Source organism: Seriola dumerili, unplaced genomic scaffold, assembly GCF_002260705.1.
Source record: "Seriola dumerili isolate Sdu_G_001 unplaced genomic scaffold, Sdu_1.0 BDQW01000043.1, whole genome shotgun sequence".
Lineage (NCBI taxonomy): Eukaryota > Metazoa > Chordata > Actinopteri > Carangiformes > Carangidae > Seriola > Seriola dumerili.
This window is the reverse complement of record NW_019174298.1, coordinates 1,361,016-1,377,999: the sequence shown is the minus strand read 5'-3', so window position 1 is coordinate 1,377,999 and position 16,984 is coordinate 1,361,016. Positions and strand designations below refer to the sequence as shown.

General features: G+C 40.5%; 1 protein-coding gene across 2 annotated transcripts; it reads right to left on the bottom strand.

Annotated features, from left to right (window-relative positions):
• Positions 1 to 211: 211 nt before the first annotated feature.
• On the bottom strand, positions 212 to 9,573 carry LOC111217296 (sodium- and chloride-dependent GABA transporter 1-like). 2 transcript variants are annotated; one of them, XM_022739086.1, is made up of 15 exons: positions 9,352 to 9,573; positions 7,942 to 8,324; positions 7,576 to 7,707; positions 7,277 to 7,377; positions 6,966 to 7,075; positions 6,678 to 6,810; positions 5,830 to 5,964; positions 5,627 to 5,730; positions 4,828 to 4,952; positions 4,541 to 4,653; positions 3,682 to 3,813; positions 3,324 to 3,426; positions 2,914 to 3,014; positions 2,583 to 2,750; positions 212 to 2,480 (listed from the first exon to the last, which is right to left on the bottom strand). In XM_022739086.1, the coding sequence occupies exons 2-15, from the start codon at positions 8,171 to 8,173 to the stop codon at positions 2,019 to 2,021; spliced, it is 2,151 nt and encodes a 716-aa protein (XP_022594807.1). In that variant the 5' UTR covers positions 8,174 to 8,324; positions 9,352 to 9,573; the 3' UTR covers positions 212 to 2,018. The 2 variants fall into 2 exon arrangements, with proteins under 2 accessions (XP_022594807.1, XP_022594809.1); XM_022739088.1 differs by lacking the exon at positions 9,352 to 9,573 and adding an exon at positions 8,783 to 8,851.
• Positions 9,574 to 16,984: the final 7,411 nt, after the last annotated feature.

Below are 16,984 nucleotides of genomic sequence, written 5' to 3'. Positions count from 1 at the left end.
AGAGGGTTTATTTACAAGAGAGGAAACAACAGCCAATTACCGCAGTAGGACTCAGCGCAGCATACATCTTTTGATAGGATAGTTGGGGTTGACCTAATTTCCTGTGTTGAAAAGCACGGGGCTGCTACTTTAAACACACATGCTATAAGGGACATATGGCAGGCATGTATTGTATTTATATTTTCTATAATTCTTTATTTTTTCAGTCTTTTTCTGTTTGTATAACATAACAATCGTGCTTTATCATGTGACACCATTTAGATACATATCATGTTTATATTATGTTTTACATTAGGCAGTGAGACAGTTAAAAATATACAAAACAATATTGTTTTACTAGACATAGTTTCTATTTTTAATATAATCGTCAGTATCTTCATTGTCATCATCATTTCGTATATTTCTGTAAGATATGTGCTTTAGCTTCTGTGATCAAAATATTATTGCAGAAAACAGCAACTCCATTTTTTCAACATTTAGACAATAACTTCCAATGTATTACAGACATTCACAGTTACATGTTTTACACGGTACAGTTTTACAACAAAGTTCCAGAGAAAACTGTGGTAGAGTAACTTTATACAAAATTCACAGGACATGAACTGTAGCCATTTCACATTTTCGCTCAGTTGTTTTGCTTTTCAAAGTAAACATGTTCTGTTCAACCAGATGCCTTTCACAGTAGCTGCCATAGAAGCAAACTAACATTGTCCTAACACGCCATGGCAAAAGTCTGGGGAAATTAAAGCTTTGTGCTTTTCACTAGTAAAGCAAAGACAACATAAACAAAAAGAGAAACAGACCACTTGCTTACTGGCCTGCACTTATACATCTACATATGTATTGCTGAATACATATTGATCAAACTATAACTGATCATTACACATAAAGAAAAAAATAATGACTGTACTCAAACACAGAGTTGGTCCAGGTTTTTGTGCTCGCATACAAAGTGGTATTTTGTATTTCTGCCCAGTCATGTAAACAGACTATGGCTTTGATGAAATTGGTGTACTGGCTTAAGGCCTTCTCTGTTCTTCTTCTTTTTTTTCCTTTTTCTTTTTTTTCTCTTTTTGTTTGTCAGGAGACATTTCAGAAATCTTTCACTGATGTTCCTGAGGAAAGCATGCAAAACGTAAACAGGATTGACTGTCAGCATTAAGGGATAGTCGATGTTCGTAAATCACTTTTCTAACCCTGTGCTTTTTTTTTTTTTTTTTTCTTGTACTTCTTTGTACCCTGTGCTTTGCCAACCGAACACTAAATGGCATAGTTTTTGCTTTTGTCTGCCTATTGATTTTGGTCCTCCATCACAACACATATAGTATAAAACATCCTAAAAATAATTCTAAAAATGTTTTGATCACATAAAAGTTTTCTCTTTTTTTTACTGAAAAAAAAGGAAGGAAAAAATAACAGTCTCTCTCACACACAAAATCTTTTGCAACAAATACTGGATTACTCCAGAGCTCCTAAACATGAACTTCTTATTGGCATTGTGCTTACTCAGAGCTCCCCATTTGCCTTGTGGCCTGTAGTTTACCTCACAGAGTGCAACATTTGGAAAAGAGACAACTGTGTGAGGTTTAGTAAACATCCACAATAAAATTGACGCCATCCCTTGCATTCTTCAATGATGTCAATTTTGTTCACTACTTCATCTACTATATTCACACGGTATTTACTTGATTCATGAAGATATTTAACAAATCTCTAATCTATATCTCTATGTTTTTTTTTCTTTTCTCACAGTATTACACAGTATGTTTACATTTTTTTTATTCAGATTTATGGTTGTATTTGTGAACACTAACAGTCTTTGATATTGTTTTCAGAATGTTAAACCAACAATAAGACATCATTGGCTTGGTTTTACAAATGCAGAAAAATTAAACATGGTTTGTAAAATCTGTTTTGATCACATATTTCCCCTGGAGGTAGGTGAATCAATTAAAATATTGGAAGTCCTTTGTAATGTTCTCTTTTGTCTACATGCTCCATGAGGGTTTCTTTGTTGTCTACACATTGGCCTCAGCATTGGTCAGGTTAGAGGTCGGGCTTGTTGGGTTTGGGGGGTTAACAGGCTCCGTTGGGCTAGCTGGGTTGGGCGGTGGGCTGGTTGGACTAACAGTTGAGGCGGTGGTGGTGGTGGTAGTGGTGGGGTTAGCCGGACTCGCCGTGGTGGCAGTGGTAGTGGTGGTGGCGGCGGTGGGACTAGTTGCCGGGTTCACCGGGCTGGCGGCAGTGGCCGGGTTAGCTGGTGGAGGAGCCGGGTTAGCGGGGGTCACGGGGCTGGTTGAGTTGGCAGGAGCCGGATTGGTGGGGCTGGCGGGGTTGGCGGGAGCCGGGTTGGCAGGGCTGGCCGGGCTGGCCGGGTTGGCAGGACTGGATAGGTTAGCGGTGTTGGTTTCCACCTGCTGCTCAGGTCCGTTCTCCTGACGCCTGGTGACTTTAGGAGGCTGAAGCATTATCCGAAGTCGCTGGGAGAGAAACACAACACAGATGAATGACGTCAGAGGACGGTTTAAATCTGGCAACACAAGCTTGCAACAAACAAACCTAACACGCAATTAACTTCTTACCTCTTTGTAAGTGCCCTTGAGTCCGAGATACATATAGATCATGTACCCTGGTATGAGAACCATGGAGGACAGTGCCATGAGCCAGCCCACTCCCTGACCCCAGCCTGGGAACACATAGTCTCCCAATGTGAGAGGAACCATTTGTATAGCACTGAACAAGAACACCCCCTGTGGGAGACATGAAACACTTTATGCATCCTGACACCACTGACTACAGGCAGCACTGTCTCAGCCTGACATGGCTGCAGGCAGGTAATATTGACTTTATTTATTGTTTCATTTTTCATGTCATGACTTTAGATGTACGTTTGTATTAGTTCAGAGTACTCACCGCGACAATGAGAGGGGTGAACACGACCCAGCACATCTTCCACCATATACACGGCTTGTAGCCAATCATCTCCTGGATGTTGTCGTAGAACTTGTTCACACCTGCGAGACAAATGAATCTGTGATCAAAATATTCATATCCAATTTATTTCAATTTGCTGCCGGTCTGCCATGCATGATGATGAGGATGGTGAGGTGGAACACATGAGTGCTCATGACCTTGAGGCTGAACAGCGTTTGAAGCCACGCAAATATCTCTGGATAGGTGTGATGCTTTCTAACCTTCATATTTACCCCAACTTTTCACATATATAATATTTCACTACCTTGGTTTGTTCATTTGTAATATTTAGTGATGTAAAATTTTGTTCCTATTTTTGCTGTATTCAATGAAACATTGATGATACACACCGTAGCACCAGGATATGGAGATGCATTCAAAGAAGACCAAGAACAGCAGACACATTCCACTGGCAGAGTAGTAGTCAAACAGTTTGAACACATAGAGCCCACCCTGGTTACAGAAAAATGAATAAGTGTTATAAAGAATAAAAAAAAAGACTATGTGCCGATACAGCATATCATACTCTAGTCATGTAGTTGCTGCCAAAAAGAGAACAAGTCAAGATTTAAATTGGCTCTTGGCCACTTCATAGATGCATGGATTTAACTTTTAATCACGTATCTCATCTTTCAATTCTCTTACTCATTTGTTTAACCTTGTGCCATTTATAGTCAGTGGTAAAGTAAGAGAGCTGCCCTGCTGTACCTGTGTGATGTTTGAAAGTCCGATCACATAGGACACCAGACAGACACCTGCGATGAAGATCTCTCGTCTATTCCTAAGAGCTCTGGGAAATTCATCCACCAGAGCAGTGATGAAGCCTTCAACAGTGCAGAACTGAAGGACAGAATCATAGAGAGAGCATTAAGCATAAATGTGCATATGTGCACTATATTTGCACCCTGCTGCTTGTATATTCTTTGATATATAGATATATAAATATATGATTTTAATACATAGAGTGTATTTATCTGTTGCTTCATTCTAACTTCTAGAGGCCTGTGAATATTTTTGCTATTTGTATTCTTTACCAGAGAAGCTGCATTTTAGTGGATAGGCTGACTGATGATAACAAATGACAGTATTGCAGTGTGCCTCAAACCATGGGACAAAAACACTAACGTAATCTTCTGAATGACCAAGCATCTAGTTCTTGGAGGCCATTTTGTTGGTAGCTCTGATATGCAAAAGCGTTGTTGCTATGACATGGGGTATGAATTATAAACCTATAAATAGGGTTATAATTTCTTTTACTTTGAAGCGCTGGCGGTCAAAGCCATTGTATAGCCACATGTATATGTGTTTCTCTAGTCTCTGTGGCCTTATTCAAACCCAAATATCATACACAAAGTAAAGAAACACAGACAGTGAAACCTGCGGGCACATGGAGGTGATAAAGTTGCATTAAAAAGACTTGACAGCTGATGTCAAAGCTCAGCTATATCTGTCCACAAGAAGCAAATTGCATGCTTATCATGCAGAGAGCAGGGGTGAGCTGCATGATATGTACCTGCATTTAAATATTTAGGTCAGCCCATGAGCAGATCATCTCCAAGCCCCTTACCTGGCTGTCTATCCCCAGCATGAGCAGCATGGAGAAGAACAGGATGGCCCAGAGAGGAGACACAGGCAACTGGGTTACAGCCTCCGGGTAGGCCAGGAAAGCTAAGCCAGGACCTGGATAGTAAATAGGAAAATCATATTTCATCAGGGTTACTCTCGTAGCACTCTGATTCTCACATAGAGGTGATGACAAAAGCTGTTTAGCAGTCACTATCAATGACAGTGCACCTTTCTTTGTGCAGAGACAGAACAATTACAGAAGAAAGCACAAATGCAATCCGTAGTTACCTGAGGCTGCCACGTCGGCGATGTCTTTCTTTGTCACATGTGCCATGAAGCCAACAATAGAGAAGATTACAAAGCCAGCAAACATGCTGGTGCACGAGTTGATGCAGCACACAATGATAGAGTCTCTGGGGAGAGGAAATATAAAATAGGCATGTTGTCAAAGATTTAACTTGACTCATATTTATTTATTTTTCTCTGTATTGAGCTACCCTGAAAACAGAGCACACAGGAAAGACTGAGATCTAAAAGAGTCGCTGTGAGAATGCATCGTGGCTATTATATTCCCTCTGATCCTTCACATGTTCACCCAGTTTTATTGTTTATGACAAACATAAAGAGATTTAATCTAAGAAACAAAATTCTTGTATTTTTATTTTATTTTATATAGACACAGATGTAGAGGGATAGATCCATTTGAGACAAGCACAAATGAATGCAACTATTTTTATGTAACTGATTGTTTATGTGACCCAGAACCATGGGGCTGCTGGAGAAAACACTCAGGTTTTGCAATCATAGTTGGTTTTTTCCCCCCAGCACACTCGCTGCCAGAAAGAAACAGCCTTCCCCTTAGATTGTTATTATATTCATGCCAACAACTCACATTAATAAGCTCCTTTAAGAGCTCTTACAAAGTACTCCTGAATAAGGTCTTTAATATGGGCATATAATATAATAAAATAGCACTAATTTAATTACTGACATTTTACACTGTTACGATTTGCACTGATATATTAAACTGAGCAGCACTCTCTGTCTCATAGATTATCTCCTATTGATGAATCATCACCAGTCTTACCTGTAAACATTGTTATTGAAAGGGTTATAACTGCCCAGGGCTATAAGAGACCCCAATCCCAATCCATAGGAAAAAAAGATCTGGGTAGCTGCATCTAGCCATACCTGACAAAAGAAGACAAGCATTTAGCTGCGTGAAGCCGAGCTCTGCTCACTCGGGCGTGCAAGTACATAGGAGTGAATCATATAATAATATATCATTACCTCAGACTCTTTGAGTTTCTCAAAGTCAGGGGTGATATAGAATAGAATTCCTTCTCTAGCTCCAGGTAGAGTCACCCCACGGATGAAGAGAATAAACAGCATGAAGTAGGGATATGTGGCTGAGAAGTAAACGACCTATAAAATGTGAGACGGTTATCAGCAGGGTAACACCATTGCATCATAAGGATATATATGATGCTTGCACTATTTGTAATTATGGAATTCACCCACTATTCAGATATTCTCTGGAGGGTTATAAAGATTCTCTAGACTTTTTGGTCTCTTCCAGACAAAAAAAAAAAGAAAAAGATAAAGAGACCAAATATTCAGCAAAGAAATCACTGCAGCTTCACTTTGAATCAGTTCTGAATGTCTATGTGCATTTATGACACTGTGCAAGCAATTTGTGAGCAAACTGTGCAGGGGGATGGGGGTGTTTTGTGACCAAGACAAATTTTATTTGCCATGGTCACGTGATGCACAAGACTTTCGAAATGTGGCACCACAAGGGAGGTAAAACTGCTCCAAGTGGAGGGAGAGGACAAAACCAGATTGTAGTGTATGGCGGGTTGTTGCTCCTCCTATCATGAATCCACACTCAGTATAGACACTGTGTCAAGAGAATTGGAATTAGAAGAGCCACCATGAGGAAGAAGCAGGATTAGTGAACATGAGTGTTTGATGTCTCTTCTCTTACTTTAAAATCAATCTGGACAATGCTGACTGCAGTCTAAATGATTGATGAGGTGATATTAGACTGATTAATATTGCATAGCTGTCTCATACTGCTCCTTATTGGGAACCAGTGAAGCGTACGGGGGCTTGGTTATCCAAATCTGGCGTCTTACCTTCCCTGTCCAGCTAACCCCTTTCCAGATACAGAAGTACACAAGGATCCAGGCGATGGCCAGTGTTATTGCCAGTGGCACTCGGATCTGGCCTGGTTTTTCCAAGCCATCGGTCATTTGATGCATGTTGCGCCTACAAAGTCAGAGCGAGCAACAATAAGTCCATTGTACACATGGGGAAATAAGAATGCAGCAGAGGAGGCTGTCTTTTATGTATCTCGGTAAGGCATGCAGGATACTTTAAAGCTCTGCTGTTGTTGAAGTAAGAGAAAGCAGTCAATATCTTACTCCCAAAACTCCATTACTGCACTGGTGAGATTGGTGGTATCTGCAATGGAGTAGTTTGTATAACATTTCTCTGTGTTCCATGGATTGTTACATGAGCTCCATGGAAGATCCTGAAAAACAAAAATTACAGTTTTTTTTTCTTTTCTTTTCTTTTCTATCTTTTCTTCTTTTTTTTTAACCCCCTTACACATTTAGGGATTTAGAAATTTCTCACAGGTATCACAGGCTATAAATCCTAATGTTATAGAAACCTTGACCTTATGCTATTTTCAGCTTTTATGAAGCACTTGAGTACACTGTATAATACTTACAGTGGTGAAGGAGTTGTACAGGTAGTAAATGGCCCAAGCAATGATTACAATGTAGTAAATGTTAAGCCAGAAGGACAGGACAGCTGCTGCAAGGCCCACACCTATCATACAGAAATGAAACAGGCAGTGTAACTATCATTGGGAATGTGTGTTATGTGGCCTCCATAAATCCTGAAAGTCATAGTTATTTCTATGAAAGCATCAAATACCATAAGGATATGTTTCCAGCATGGGAAAAAAAATTCACTTAGGACTGGGATTAAGAAACAATTGTCCAGAAATATTTAAGTGCATTATACCTTTGAACATAGGAGCCAGTTTCCACACACCAAGCCCTCCAATTGAGGTGTATTGACCAAGGGAGCATTCCAGTAGAAACAAGGGGACCCCAGCAAATACCAGGGTCAAAAAATAGGGAATCAAGAAGGCTCCTGGATGGACAGAAGTAGATCAAGTTATGCATAAAAAATAATGATTTACCTCAAGCTGAAACTGCACCGACGCATTACTTAAAACACCACAGCACAACGTCAGTTAATAACGGCCGCAAATGTAGGTGATATTCATTCTTTTCATGTCATCGACATAGGTAAGCTCGACTATGTGCATGGTGGGGGTGAATGGGGCCATGCAGATTTTCTCAAATTATGAAAAATAATGTTTACCTCCACCGTTTTTTCCACACAGATAGGGAAATCTCCATACATTTCCCAGTCCAATTGCATAACCCACACACGACAGGAGAAAATCAAATTTTCCCGCCCATGTTTCTCTAGCAGGCAAATCCTTTTTCTGCTTTTCGGCTTTCACGTCCAGTGACTTGGGTTTGTCATTATTAGTGGCCACCTCGTTCAGTTCTGTGACTTGTCCATCCGTTTTGGTGCCGTTCGTCGCCATGTCTCTGGATTTGGCAGAGGTCCTGGCAGTCGGACGGGAGGCTTCAGCACCAGTCCACGTAGACAGCAGCTTCGCGGTTTTTAGACCTAACCTTTGGACAAATGTCTGGAGATGAAGCCTGTGCACTCACGGCTCGTCAGTCGCCGTTAACCTGGAAATCGTGAATAGAGCAATTGGTCGGTTTCTCAGGAGGCGCTGAAAATGTGGTGATTTATGAAGCAAATGTGGACACATTTTACTCTACATTCACATCCTCAAATAAAACAATATTCATTGAATTCAAACATACAATTAAATACAATTCACACATTGAAATGTGCATTCAAAAACGCAGATTAAAGCATCTCATGAACATTTGGCTCCCTGACAAAATTGTCATTCATATCAGACTCAAGAAACACCAAAAACCATCGATGGCAAATTCATGATGGACATGCTCCCATAACTGAGACAGATTGCGCGTAAATTAACAGTACTCCAAACCAGATCAGCACACACATGATAGCCTAAACAAAGTCTGCTGGTAAATGTACTGAAAAATCTGAAATGAGAAATTAACATCAACTACCATCAACGAAAAAAAGAGAAGAAAACTTTAAGACAAATTACAGGATCCAAAACGTGCACTTCGAGCGCAAGACGCGCCGTAGCAATAGCAAATAGCCTATGAGAATTAAGCATAATGAAGTGGAGTCCACCAATTACCACCTGCAGATTCTCCTGACACTTTATCCACATAGAGAACTGAGAGCAACGGGGATACAGAGATGTCTCAAACAAACTGGAACACTAAACGCACAGTGGAGACAAAGAGATGTCCAATGCGTAAAAGCTTTACGCATCAGGCTGCACAAATAGCCACCCCATTCTCTCCGATGAACTGAGAACCAAACGCGTTATTAAAAGGCATGAGAAAGACTCTCCACATTTGCACCATACAATAGACTAGCAAACAGTGATCAATTCTGCATTTAATTGGCTGTAGCATGTAGGTGCAGAGCTCATCATGCAGACCCCAGCAACATATTGATTGACAGTCTCATTCACACTCACTGTCGCTGCAAAGACAAAAAAAGAAGAAGAAATGAATCATGCATTAACCACACTCGTTTGTACGAAGGTTCAAACACGCACACACGCGCAGACAGACGCAAGAATTCAGCACCCAGTTTACTCACAATGAATCTGTGATCTGTGCCGCCGAGGATACGCTGCCTGCCACAAATCTCGAAACGAGGTATCCGTAGATTCCTCCCGTGGATGAAGTTGTAAACTCCCAATATTTCCTGGAACATAAATAGATTTTACTTCCATTAAAAGACTTAAAGGGACCATGCAGCGTTAGAGGTGTCCAAGCAGGAGCTGTCCAGCGGGGAGCAGTGCTGAAGACCAGGAGGAGGAAGAGGAGGAGGAGGAGGAGGTGGTGGTGGAGGAGGAGGCTGAATCAACACGGGCAGCAGCCGCTTCGCCTTGTGCGACTGTCTAACATCAACAACCAGAGACTCAACTCCCATCTACACAGCCTCAATGTCATCTCAAAGTCGCCCCCCCTTCCCTCCTCCTCCTCATGTATAGGCTGCACTGAAATCGTACTTGCAGCGTGTTGATTTTTTAACATTTCAAATTGTTTTACCCCCCCCCATACACAGTCACCCCCCCCTCTCAAATTCAATACCAATAATGAGGTGCATATGTTTTTCCCAATAGTAGATAAACTAACAATTCTTATTCAAAAGTGATAAATATTGATCGAGTTCTGTTTTATTTTAAAACTCTTTTCAGGTTCATTCCACCAAGCACTTTTAGGATTCAACTGCTTGAAATTGTGATTGTGTCTGCTGCCCCCCCCCCCCCACACACACACACACACATCCCCACCCCCCGCCCCCCGCCCCTCAAAAAAAAAAAACAAAAAAAACAAGAAGAAAAGAAACCCCCCCCCCCCTCCCCACCAGTCATAAAATACATTGTCGAGCCGTACAAAATGGAAACATATGGAGGGTAATATAAGCAGCTTTATCAGGTCCAAACGCGTGTGTGTGGAAGGTGAGGCCAGTCAGCGGCTGTCTGTCTGCAAATCTGGCAAACTGTGATAAAGGAAGCCCGTCAATAAAGGGAGGGAACATTGGCTGGTTGTCTAACTCTGCCTGTAATCGTCCAAAGCCCGACGTCTTCCACAAATGAGGGGATGATATGAGGAGAATAAACTCGTGGACTATCGTTCACAATTCAAAAAAAAAAAAAAGAAAAAAAAAAGAAAAGACAAATGACAGAAAGATAAGAGAAATGGGCAACATGGGCAGCAGCAAATCGGCGAAGCGGCTCCCAGTCGTGGATTTTTCTTTTTCTTTCTAAAGAAAGCAGCCGGAAAGTGAGAGACAAGAACCAAACACGTCTTTAAGGAGCAGTTCGTCATTTTGAAGTGCTCGGGTAAGTAACTCACAGCCGCTATAAACAGGCCCACTTGTTTGATTTAGACTTGAATATTTAGCACAAGTTTTTCTTCAGCTCAGCTGTTTTTTCTTGCGTGAACAGTGATGTCACGTTTTACCAACTTCACTACTTCTGAAAGGCTTTGTAGTTTGTCTCCATGCTTGTAGTTTTATTTTCAAGCTCCACGTGTGTTTGGCTGCTTTCATTTAGCTTCCTGCTTAAAAACCAGAACATGTGGATGGACTGTTTTGTTTTGTTTTTTGAATGTCACCGAGTTGAGGTGGAGGGAGAGCATGTTGACTGTGGTGTGAACTGCTGGAGATGCTCTGGCAGGGAGATGAGGAGCGTTTAGATTCCAGTGTGAATGTTCCTATCACAGGCTGAGAGGGCACCAGATGGCAAACCAATGAGGGGTGAACTAACCTACTAAATGATACCACATGAAATGCAGCATTTAAAATCCCATCTGGGTTGCCGTCCCTGCGGACATGGAGTGTGAAACATGACACATATTTATACACCTGCTGATGGAGCACACAGGCATGTCCAATAGGCTGGTGACATGTACGTGCAGCCAGCTGACCTCCTAACCCCGCAGCTTTGGTTTGATTCAGCTCATTGCCATTTCCACCAGAAGCCTCCCAGTCTCTTAATTTCAGTTTGAAGCCTGTACTTGCTCCTTGTGAACGCTGTACGTGCTCCATTAGGCTGGGATTACTTGTCCTCTCTTTCAATGGCTTTTAGATTGTGTGACTATGATTGGGCTGGGTTGCCCCTCAGTGCTGGATCCATTGGCTGTAAAATCATCTTAATGCTGGGGAGGTATTTGAAGAAGGATGCAGCCAAGGTGCAGCTCACTTAACACTGAGAGATTCTCTATTGATTTCTGATTTGTTTTCAGGCTTATATGGACACAATTATGATGCAATTGAACAATTATTTGCATTTAAAAATCTGACTATATACATTTCAAAAGCAAGTATTTCCTAAAATATTGTATTATGTCCAAAATATGTTAAAAATAAGAAAAATAATAAGAATAAAAAGACAAAAATATTCAAAGACAAAATGATAAATAAATTCAATGCTGTTTTTGAATTTATACTTGAGTTTATATTTTAAAAACCTCATTAAAAACATTTGAAAATATAACAAAATTTAATGTGAAATGATAAAAAAGAAATCGAGCAGTGTTGAAAATATCCTCCTGAGGATGACGTCAGGCCACTGTATGAATCTGTCCTCCATTTTCTCCCTCGTCTATACTTTTGAGTGACCTACCTTGAAATGATTGTTCTAACTGCTCGCTAATCTCTGAGCGTTTCTCTCAGTTTTCAGACGCATTTCCACGGACTCACATTTCTCAACACCAGTCTGCAATTTGAGGACACAAAATGAACTGATTAGCATGATGATTAGTCATTAGTATGCTAATCATAAGCAATTCACATATTTTATTCATATTGTCGCAGACTTGTTTTTCCCCTTCTGCTGGAATTGTGTACACATCCCATTTTATTTTTTATTGTAAACATGCAAGTCAGTGTGGTGATTGCTGACAATTTACAGTGAGAACGGTCGATTTCACCTACAGTGCATCTCAGCACAATGTACACACGGTAACTGGTAGATACACATAAGATAAATGCTCTTGGACCGTGATTATGTTAAATGATATGATGTAGCAGAAGCTGTTGAAATACAATTCAAATACAAAAAAGGCAACACTAAGCAAGCCTGTCTTCAACAGGGTATTTAAAATCTAAATATGTCTCATTAGGTAAACCCACAAAGAGTTACACTCGATGTGCAGCCTCAGTTCTGTTGCTGTCTGCTTTTTTGTTTTCAGCTGTGATTGCTGCTGTACATTTTTCTTGACTTGTGAGCTGAGAGAGTGTAGAGTACAATACGGCTGCAGTGTATCACTTGTGTCTTGGTGATAGAGGGATTGGCATACGCGTATTTCACTGGGGAAGTGATACATAACCTAATAACCACTCACTCAATATTTCTTTATAAAGCATAAATCTTATTTGCTCTGCCCTCCCAGGGAAGATTGATGAAATTTACCTCACACCTGGACGTGCCGCACCGAGACACCTGAGACATTCACTCCATGTATACACACGCACGCACGCACGCGCACACACACACCACTGTTTTATTTCAATCCGCTACACTAGGATCTCCACAGTGTATAGCTTCTAAAGATACTGAAATCACTTAAAGGCTGGATGCTCTTATTTGTCTGTGCTTCTCTAGTATAGCATTTGTTTAGCATGACCTAAATTGCTGTGAAGTGAGTGCCTCAGCAGCTCTGTCTCGCCTCTCTCTTTCTCCTTCCCTACGTCTCTCTCTCCGTCTCTTTGTATGCCTCCTTTTTTTCTTTCATTCTCTCTCTCACATACACACACACGCACACACACACACACACACACACACACACACACACACACACACACACACACACAGAATTTACAAACAGGCACAACAAGCTGAGAGGACATTTTTAAAAAAACAGCTTTTGCCAGATATTATTTACATGCGTAGTGAAGTATTGTGGGATGTGGGAATCAGTGAGGTGGGCTGGCCAATGATATTTCAGGAATATTGAGTGAATCATCTTCCAATTTTGTGGAGCATGCTCTGTTTCTCTCCTTGGTGTTTTTTTTTTTTTCTGATTTTACCTTCCTGAAGGGATGAACTATGCAAAGAAGTTAAATTCCACATCTGCAAAACACCAGCTTTTTTCCTCTGTTGGGATTCTGATGTAGCTTTTGCCACTCATTCAAAAGAAATACAGTTTGCACAAATCCGTGGAATTAGACGGCCATGTTTTAAGAGACATCCAGCCTAGTTGCATGTTTAACATGTTTGGCATCAACACGTCAACGTGCACGGAGCAGGACGGGGACAGGTACTTGTGTTGATCTGTTTGACAGCTTTGTGTGACAGCCAGCACACGGTGTGGATTTAGTAAACATATGACCTCCATGATAACCAGTATGGGGGCACTAAATCGCTTCAAATTTTGTTCATGTGTTGCTAGGCAACAGCATAATCGGTCTCCGTCTCTCCCTCCTTATATGGCTCTCTACTGGGATTGCTGTGCTGCTATCACTGAAAATGGTTAATTAACTTCTACAAAAAGTCCATTAATGGTGCAGATTAGGCTTCAGAGGGTTAAAAAGCTCATCTAGGCTATGAAGGAATATACACCAACATACAAATGCATGACAAAGACTTAAAGGGCCTTTGAAACAAATTCTCCTTGAACTATGCAGCTGGTTGTATTTCTAGCAGTAACAGCTGAAATGACTGCTATAAACAATATTATCAATATAAAGAAGGACGCACTGGTTCAGCCGCTGACAAACTCATTTGCAGAGATAACCTGTGATGATTGATTCTCAGAGTGAGCAAACACTTTAATGCAATTACAAGGGCTGCTCCAGTAAATACAACAAAAATGCATGTTGAACCACAGCACTGTCACACACTAATTGTCTAGATTTATGATGTTTGCATTTGTGCAGGCACAATACACACAAATGCAGCGTACACATCTTTTTACACTAATACCGATATGTTATGTTATATTTCCTGACCCAAACAATGGTATATGTATATATATGTGTATATATATATATATATATGTAATATGAAGAGACCTCACAAAATGTGTAGAATCACAGTTATATGGAATTTTTTCCCGAATTGCAGGTAAATTAACCTTCATAATATATGTAATAATAATAAGATCAATACCTACAGATATTTGTTGTGTATGGTGCGCTCAATCTTTTCATGTCTGCCATGTGAAGAAAAAATGACAGGAGATAAACCTAATGAAAATAACCTGCTGTGTATCTCGTCGCCTAACCCTGACCCCCCCCCTCTCAGATACAAATTTATTTATTACAAATTTAAGATTTGTTTAGCTTCTCCTGTTTTTCCCAATTTACAGTTTAACAGCCAAGAGTCCATACAACACAGATTCTTCTAGTATTTCATTTCATTTTTATCAATATGTAACCTGAATATTTTCATATGCACAATAGGACATGCTGTATACATCTACCTGACACATTCCCTCTTCAAATCACATGGTCAAATAAGTAACAATACACATTCTGCCGTCAGTACGACATGTTTGGTTGTGTTTCCAAAAAAGCAAATAACCATGATGATGCAGGAAAGTGGATGAATTTACCGACCTCAGCATTGACCCTGTACTGCAGTCCTTTCTGTCCTTTTTGTCTGATGCTGTTTTCTTTTCATATATTCTTATCTAGAATAAATTACTTTTTCTTTTTCTTTTTATAAACCATGTTTTAAAACTGCTCAAGTGCTTACAGTGATGACACTAGATCACTGTAGATTTAAAGCTTGGCCTTGTTTGGTATTTCTAAAGGGAAAGATTAATAACTTTTTTCAAATTTGAAAATTTGTCAGCATATACAAAGTGCACTGAGAGCTATTTGCTCTTCAGTTTGAATTGTTTTCTTGAGCTTACATAGATGTATGAGATAGACAGAATCATTTTTTAATCTGCAGCAGTGTATGTTAGTAAATTGTCTCAGTGAACTAATTTAATAAACCTCTGTGTGTCAAAGGTTCACACTCAGATAATAATAGAATTATTCACCAGAATTTAATTGTTTTGAGATTATCATTAGAGTGCTCTTTTTGCATTTAAGAGTTGCAGTTCAGCTCCCATGATTCTTTGCTTGGTAAGGCTGCCAACCAGGGTTGTAGACTAATAGATGAAAAAAAAGAAAAAAAGATTAAAGCAAATTGATTACAAATGAAAGGGAAATCCTCAATGATCAGATTCGCGATCATTTAGGGGAAGTTGATTCTTCTAATAATGAGTGTGGAGGGAGAAATTTACTCTGAGATTACACACAAAACTACCTTTACATGATGGTTAGCAAAATGATGAGGATTACACTCTTAAAATTACTATGTACAAACTTGAAAAAATGTCATGTTTAACTTGACATTCTGTAGATTTACAGTCAGATTAAGCTCTGCGTTATAATTAAAACACTTTAGATGTAATATAATTCAAAAGTATTCATGCAGACGCTTTATGTTTTGGTTCTGGCAGTAGGGTTTGCGTTGGGCTCATATGTTCCTGTGTGCAACTGGCTCATCAAATATTTTACACCTGAGAAATCGCCACTCAAAAGGATACGGCAGTTTCAGTGCAGAGAAAACATGTCTGTGTCAGGGAAAACGGGGGGAGTGAAGGGAGACGCTGGGGCCATCATCAGCATCACCAAATGGGATGGAGCTGCAACATGGAGTCCTTTAAATACAAGCTTTGACAGAAGCCTGCAAACCTTTCTCACCACACTGCCCCTGCTAATCCCCTCCATTCAACCACATCACTATGGAAACTGACTGGATGTCTCACCCTTGCTGCCTAACTTGTGCCATGCAGCTATGTCCGCCACTGACATGGAGCTTGTGCAACAAAATGCTGGGTGATCACTGTTCCACTACACGGCACGTCTCCATGCGGTGACATTATTGGATATTATTGGCTGGCGTACAGATGCAGAATCCTTAGGTTAATGTGTTTTGAAATGTGGAAGATGGCTCTGGAAGAGACACTCGGTGTATTATAAGCTCAGACCTATGCAAGAGTAAGCACTTGAGCCTTTGAAAGAAAAACTTGACTGTGTGCCGGTGGTGGTGGAGTTAGAGGTGGATGGGGCAAATTTTCATATTCCTGCGCCTGCTACCTATTTCATTTCTTTGCCTCTCCTCTGGCAAAATTGCAGGAGAATATTTGTCATGGTTTTAAAAGGTTTATCAGCTTCAAAGCTGAGGGAGCTGGTCGTCCAACCCATCAGTGAGACCACGCAATCCTTCCAGCACTGACAAGAATGGGTTAGAGCATGTGGACAAAATTCCCCAGCTAAGCTCCCAATTCAGAGCCTTTACATAAAGCTCGGAGAAGCACATTTGCATTTGCCATTGACGTCAGCTTTAATCCATCCCAAACCACTTCTTCAACCCCCTCAACATCTTGAAGAAGAGCTTCAGTAATTGCTAATTACAGGGGGAAAAAAATGGTTGTAATCACCAGGACCTTCAGTCTGGTCAGTGCTAACACTGATAGCCTGAGATAATCAGCTGGAGAACAGAGTCCACAGGTAAACACAACCTCAACACAGGCAGGTGAAAATGAAGACTGTGCTGCACCCATCTTGAGATAGTCCCAGTTCAAGCCTTCTGAAAGAAGCCAGGAAACCGGCCTTGTCTCGCAAACATTTTGTTTTGCTTGTTGCTGTCATCTCACATCTTCTCATAAAAATGCCAAAAGCATGCCCACCACAGGAATTACCTGCCTGGGTGAGTTTTTGT